This window comes from Herpailurus yagouaroundi, unplaced genomic scaffold (genome assembly GCF_014898765.1).
Source record: "Herpailurus yagouaroundi ecotype Mexico unplaced genomic scaffold, PumYag 159, whole genome shotgun sequence".
Lineage (NCBI taxonomy): Eukaryota > Metazoa > Chordata > Mammalia > Carnivora > Felidae > Herpailurus > Herpailurus yagouaroundi.
The window spans coordinates 54,312,257-54,319,717 of NW_024412400.1; the positions used below are offsets into that span (position 1 = coordinate 54,312,257).

General features: G+C 41.0%; 1 protein-coding gene across 2 annotated transcripts in view; it reads right to left on the reverse strand.

Annotated features, from left to right (window-relative positions):
- The window catches only part of LOC121033919 (uncharacterized), a 45,006-nt gene that overhangs the window by 20,698 nt on the left and 16,847 nt on the right, over positions 1-7,461 (reverse strand). For both annotated transcript variants that reach the window (XM_040480625.1, XM_040480624.1), the window contains exons 6-12: positions 6,586-6,630; positions 6,181-6,228; positions 5,769-5,815; positions 5,610-5,659; positions 5,118-5,335; positions 4,756-5,006; positions 1,571-1,705 (exon numbers count right to left, since the gene is read on the reverse strand). In XM_040480625.1, the coding sequence (XP_040336559.1) occupies positions 1,571-1,705; positions 4,756-5,006; positions 5,118-5,335; positions 5,610-5,659; positions 5,769-5,815; positions 6,181-6,228; positions 6,586-6,630 (794 nt within the window). The remainder of the gene's footprint in view (positions 1-1,570; positions 1,706-4,755; positions 5,007-5,117; positions 5,336-5,609; positions 5,660-5,768; positions 5,816-6,180; positions 6,229-6,585; positions 6,631-7,461) is intronic.

Genomic DNA, 7,461 nt, shown 5'->3' on the forward strand with positions numbered 1-7,461 from the left:
ACTCTTAGCTCTTATCCCAGACTGACTTTTAATAGGCAATTTTGATAAATGACAGTTAAACACATCATTAATGGTATAAAATCAGCAAGAATACCTTAGATTTACAGAGTTTCACAACTCTCAGAGAACCCCCAAACCATTACCTTTCTATGATCCTTTGGGCAATACTAGGAGATTATCCCCCATTTTATAGCCCAGAAATTTGGTTGAGAGAGAGCACACAACTGGTGGCAGAATTAGACTATTTAAAGCCCTCCCACCATCATCTTGTGTAAACGAGAGCTCTGGGGACCATCTCAGTCCTTTCCTAGACAGATTTACCCACTGAATGTGTACTATTCCCTCTCCTAGTAGCTCTTAATCCTGGCAGCACATTATAGTCACCCTGGGAGCTTTAACAAGCCCGATGCCGAAGCCACTCCCAAACCAATTATGTCAGTATCTCTGGAGATGGAACCCAGGCCACAGACTTTTTTAAGCTCCCCTGGGAATTCCATTTTGCAGCAAAGGCCAAGAATCACACTGTTCTAAGCAAGCCCTTCACATTTAATTACAACTCCCAGGCAAGACCGCAGTTGGCTTCTTGTGATCATCTTGAGGTAGCATCTGCCAGGGCTTGATCAGCTTGCAAGGGCTGAGAACCTCTCAGATCCCAGTGGAAAGACTGTGGAATTAGGACCGAAGGGCAGACGGGGCTCAGGGCCAGGCTCTCCCACTGCCTGGCCGTGGGACTCAGTGGCTCACTGGCCCACTTTGCACATTAGTTTCTTCAGCCATGTTACTGTAAGGCTCAAAACACACCAGGTGGAAACAGACCCTTTGAAACTGGAAAGGAAGGTCATAGAAGGCCATCTGATCAACCTGACTACTTCTCCAGGGCACCAGGCCCCTGATAATATAATAAAATAATGCAACATGGGCCACTGCGATCAGCTCTCTCTTGCTTCATATTTTAATGTAATGGAATCAAAACGTTGTTTTCAACTTTTCATAAACTATAAAACAAACATAAAAAGGTGTACAAAAAGAATTTCCGCACAGATGTCTAGTTAGATAAGGTACAGCACACAATCAGAGCACATGATGAAAATAAGTTTTAAAAATAACTTAGTCATTTACAGGAAACCAAAATCACTTACAAATGCCATGTGTACAGTGAATAGTTGAAACCTAGTGACAATTTGTTCTCATAACTATTTTTCAAATGCCTTCCAGTAAGAAAAGCCAGTATCCTTGTTAGCAACTCTTTTCCATTAACCTTCAGTGCTCTGTGACTTAAAATCAAGCTTAAGGTTTTTATTCCTTTGAAGCTAACATTGAATTTAATTAAAAAAAAAAACTCGAGAAAATTTAAAACCTTTTTAAAGGGAAAGAGATTAGATAAGTCGATTTTTCAGATTAATTCTGAAATTCAACAGCATCTCTGGAATAAGCTTCAAGTTTAGCAAAACAATTGCTTTCTTTTAAATTAAAAATGAGAACAAAACACATTATTTTAAAACCTTCAGAATACATATCTACAAAATATACATCCTGCTGCTACTCCAAGTGGTTTTCAAAATATATATACCTCTGGGGTAATTTCGGCTTCTGGTTCGCTGATCAGTCTGTATTTCTTCCCATTCTGCAATAACTTCTGGCAAACAGGAGGCTTGTCAATTTTCATGAATTTCTTGGAGGAGTGCTTTACAGACTTGGAAATATCCTGAAGGTAGAAATAGGTTTTGGTTTTGAAATGCATCAGCAACAACTGTAAGGACTCTAAGCATCCGAGCAGTGCATGTGCCGCCCTGCATTATCTTCATTTCCCTGTACAAAATGACAGCAAGGGAGAAACTTTCATGGTGCTCTGAAAAGAAATGCCATAGAGGCGAATAAGGCACCTTTGATCTGCACTTCAGGCTTCTAGGTCCCCAAACATCTTTCTGCCAAAGCACTACAGCCAAAGCACCCACCCTGCATGGCACCTAAAATTTGCTTCTGAAGGATTTGAGAAAATTAAATTAGGGCTAGTGTTACACATTCGTATTGATTATATGCCGATGATGTGAACAGAGAGCAGCTACTTTATTGCCAACAGTTCTGCTTTACCCGAAGTTTGTTTCTACCCAGCACCTTACATGTTCCCATCCTTATTTTCACAACTGTCCCAGAGGGGTCCCTGATTTTATATGTATAGCTTGAATGCCCCAAAGAGGTTAAAGGAAACTTTGGCCCAGGCTCACTTGTAAAACAGCTGAGTAGCTGAACATGAAATTTAGGTTTCCTGAAGGCAAAGTTCAAGGAGTTCTTCCTATGTAGGGAAAAAAACAACCCAGGAAGGTGTAAAAATCAAACATCAACAGGAAGCACATCCTGCCTTTTAACCATGCTGTGCTCCCTATCGTTCTAGTGGTGTCTTCTTCTACATTTGTTGATACAATCAGCCCCTCACCCCAGCTTCCCAGGAAGTACAGATAATACCCTTTTAATTACTTGTATTTACTTTCCTGAAACATGAACTTCATTAAATAGTAGTACTTTATTCCGGGGTGCCTGGGTAGCTCAGTTGGTTAAGAGCTCGACTCTTGGTTTTGGCTCAGGCCATGATCTCATGGTTCATGGGTTTGAGTCCCAAGTCAGTGGGAAGTCTGCTTAGGATTCTCTCCTCCTCTCCCTGCCCCCCTCACCCCCTCACCCCCCACCCCCACCAGCTCTCTCTTGCTCTCAAAAAATATCTATATATATTTATTCCAAATCCATGGTAATTCTACTTTAGATGGGGTTATTTTTATACTATTTTGAAGACTAGCTTCCCAACTGAAAGTATTAACTTTAGTAAGATTAAAGGAAGCATATTTTACCTTAGGAAGAAACTAAAAACCTATTACTTAATAGAATTTTTAAATTTTAATATATATTGCCAATTATAATCAATATAACTTAACGTTTCTAAAGCTGTGCAAACACTACAACCTAAAAACACTGGAAATAGGTAGTTTCATGTTGTAGGGGGCCAAGGGAAGGCTACCCCAAGATAGACTACTTTGGCATCAAGGCTATTTTGATTTAAAAAGCAATCAAGGGTGGGTAGGTGGGTGAAATAGGTGAAGGGGATTAAAGAGTACACTTATCATGAAGAGCCCTGTGTAATGTACAAAATTGTTGAATCGTATTATATACCTGAAACTAATATAATACTGTATATTAATTATACTTGAATTTTTAAAAAAATTAATTTAAACAAATTTTTTGAAAAAGCAATCAAAACCCAGCAGATTCAGGAAACACTCTTTACCTCCCCTACAATTGCCTAGAAGAAGTTGGATACAGGACCTCCTCCAGGAAGAGAACTATCACCAGAGAAAACTACATTACGTGACATGAACCAGGTATGGTGACAGAGAGGAACCCTGCAAGGCCTGTTTCATCAAAGTCCTCTATGTTCCATTGCTTCTGAGTGGCCCAGCAAGCACTTGTTTACTAAGCATTTACTCTTTTTCATTTTCTTGCAAAGTGTATTCCTTTCCTTTGAAGTCCCAGAATGCTGCCCCCTTCTCCTTAGTTCACAATGACATATATACCTCATTTTGCCAGTGTCTTTGGAATTTCCACATCTGTGTGGATTCCCGATACATACAAAATTAAATTAGATTTTCTCCTGTTAATCTGTCTCATGTCAACCTGATTCTTGAAGGGCAGCCAGAAGGATCTTGTAGGGCAGAGGAAATTCTTCTTCCTTGTCAATGTAAATTCTGTAACTCAAACTACAACTCATCATTTTGTACACTTTATCACAGATCTTATGTTTATTTTCTTAACTTCTGTCAAACTCTCATTTCAAATCTGAAAGGACAATTTTGAGTCATGGTTTTTTCTGTCTACTTTATTTATTTCAGTTCTCCATCCACCTCTAAACCATTACAACTGTACAGAAAATGGCTAAAGGTATAACAGGAGATCTAACTGCCACAGCTCTAACTATGTAAGCATTCAGAAAGCGGGATAATCATCACATCCTGATTCTGGAAAACTGGTTCCATTATGAACACCCAAACCCCCACCCCTCAGGCCTCACTGCCTTAAACACAGTTAAGTGGTTCATGAATATCTGCTCTACAAAACTCAGAATGTGAACCACAGGCCAATTTTTATCCAAAAATTTCCTCTGCAATGAGTTAACCTGGGAGGTAGATCTTATGTGAGGAACTTTAGGCAAAGAGAAACCTCAAGTCATCCTACATTTGACCCAAAGGCCTCAAATGGCTCCCCCGTGTGTTCCAGAACAGGTGCTCCTCAAACACTTAATGTGCACGCAAATCACCTGGGAATCCTGCCCAGTTCAGGCTCGGATTCTAGAGGTTTGGAGTGGGCTAGAGCTTTTGCATTTTACCAAGCTCCCTGCTGATGTCAACACTCCTGCCCCCCTGGGTCCCAGACCACATTTTGAGTAGCACGGCTATAGAAAATAAATGGCCTGGAGTGTACATCAGCCAACCCTCTCCAAAGCCAGGCCTACTTGTCTGGGCCATCCTCATCTATGGAGAGCTACTTCCCCATCTGTCGTCTTCTTGACACTATTTACACGTACAGACAACCATACCCCATAAACCTGAGGACTTGGCACACACCAAGGCACTGACCTTAGAACCTTATGCCAAATTAGACTCACAGTGGGGGGACACTTAAATGAATAGGGACAGGACCCACATAAACATGGCATAACGTTTGAACACAGAGTATTCAACATTTATTATTCATTTTCATTAACTTTACCTTGATGAAGGACTCATTATTGGTTGCTATGTACACTCGAAAAGACAAGGATGGATTATGGTCAATGGCTTTGTAGAGAATCACGGCCCCATGGTGGTATACTGTTTCTTCACTTTGAATAACAGGTCCCACCGGAGAAAGAGAGCTCACATGCCACTTGACATGGGTTGCAGAATGATCCACAGTGGATTCTAACGAGGCCCCAGAACTTTTAACATGTAAGACTTTGAACGTCATATTGGCATCATGGTCTGTTAAAGCATGAAGGTAAATTAGTGTTCCAGGCAGTATACGGATGGCACACATACTCTTACATACGCACATGCACACACTAATGAGACTTTTAGAAAACGAGTACTTACGACCCAAGCAGAGGGAATGTGGAAACTGAATGGAAGTAAGACAGTTTGGGTCACATTTAACATCAAACAAGGGTCCACCAACAATCCAGGGCTTAACAACCAGGTCTGCGTATTTGCTCCAGGACAAAACGCAATACTTGATGTCAACTTTTCTGTTAACCTCAAATATCAGGCCAGTTTCTGTGCACTGGTAAGTTCCCTCCGTGTCCAACTTTAGCCTGCATTGGACAGATAAGAACACCTGTTTAGGCCTAACATTTGGTCAGCAAAGGACTTTTTAAAATTATTTAGGTTTTTAATTTCATTCAGAAGCACTAATGAAATTCTACCACATTTTGAAGAAGCATCACTATCAAAGAAAACAATCCAAGTAGTTACATAAAATGTGTGAAATTAGTGATATTGCTTTGTGTTTCCCCTATTTGGGGTCATTTTTATGTACAAAGTTAAATTACTAACGATATTAAGTCTTCTGTATTCACAACTACTTACAAAAACTGTTCCCGGGAAAGGAGCCTGGGGGTCACTTGCTCATTCTGTTTCTGAAGAAAAAGTATACACACATACGCACATAAGCGAGTAATATATAAGTAAATGTTGTTTTCTTAAAGCAAACTAGGAAATCATATTTTATAATTAAAAGATACTTACATTTTCAGCATTACAGTGTTCACAGGAAGGTTGGATTTTATTAAGTTCTAAATAATAGAAAAAAGGTTTTACTTATATGAATGTGATTGGCATTTTCAAATAAAATTTTTTTATTTAATTTTTTTTGTTATTTTAGAGAGAGCAGGGGTGAGGGGCAGAGGGAGAGAGAATCTTAAGCAGGCTCCATGCTCAGTTCAGAGCCCAACGCAGGGCTCAGTCCCACAACCCTGAGATCATGACCTGAGCTGAAGTCAAGAGTTGGATGCTCAACTAACTGAGCCACCCAGGTGCCCCTCAAAGATAAATTTTTTAATAAATATATGTGATATGACCAGATCACAAAATTCAAAAGTACATGCCCCTCAGCGATAACAAGATCTAAAAGAATATTCTGGAACATGTAAGTTTATACCTGAATGTAAATGATCCTTGGGCAAGTCTTTATCCTCCCACTCTTGCACTGTGAAAGAGATCATCACACATGTATTGGCACAAGTCATCCACAGGGTAAGTCATGTACTACTTAAGTACCCACCTTCAGCTTCCCAACTGACAGGAGTTTAAACATGTATTTAAACACTTGCAGGAGTTAATCCAATGACACATGATACATCATGTTTGTCAATCCCACTGCAGGTCTAAGGTGTGAAAATTAGCTTGAATGTGACTTCAGTGCACCCCATCTTGGCACATAAATCTTTATGTGATCTTTTTATGCAGCAGTGAAGGCTCTGTCCTCATCCTGCAAACCTGACCCACATGTCATGGGAGAGAAACAGAGGAAACTGGCAGGGTAAGCATATTGCCTGGTTCTTACCCTGAGCAGAAGCTTCCTCAGTGGAAGACTCTCCTGGCTCCCCATCTGTGGAGACAAGAGGGGCATGAGCAATCTCTTCATTAGTTATTCCTCACCTAGGCCGGTGTCTCTCCTGGAGGGCTGCAGCCCCACTGAAGACTCCTTCGTGGCCCATCATAAATGCTTTGCTGGCGTCAGCCCTCAAGCTGTTAGAGTTAGAGATTAGCTTGGGAGAAAGGAATCAACATCCTATTTTAAGCATATTTAAACTGGAACTATTGTAAGACTCTCTGATATAGCATGCAGACTCCTTCCATATAGGGCTCAAGGCCCTATATGATCTGGCTCCCCATTACCTCATTTCCTGCCTGCCTCCCCACACCTACTGCCCTCCCGTCACTGCTTGCCATTTCTCCATCCCCAAAGCACACTCCTAACTCAGGGCCTTTGCCCATACTGTCTCCTCTTACAAAGGCTCATGCTACTCCTCCCCTCACTTCCTTGTGGTCTCTGCTCAAACATCCTTGTATCTGAAAGGCTTTCCTGACAAACACATAAACACACACACACACACACTCCTGCAAGAGGGCCTGCCTGACATACTCACTCTTCGCCCTTCATTTTCCTTGAGGGCATCTCCCCAACCAGGTACACTGTACAGTTTAGTGTTTCCTGCTTCCTGTCTCTCTTCCTGCTAGAATGTGAGCTTCATGAGGACTGTATCTCTAGGGCCTGGTAAGCGCTCAGTGACTTTTTTCTGAATGATTAGAATTCCATAATACAAAAATAATATTAAGAAAGGGAACAGAGAAAGAAAAGAGAGAGAGAGAGAGAAAGAAGGAGAGAAAGAAAGGAAGGAAGGAAGGAAGGAAGGAAGGAAGGAAGGAAGGAAGGAAG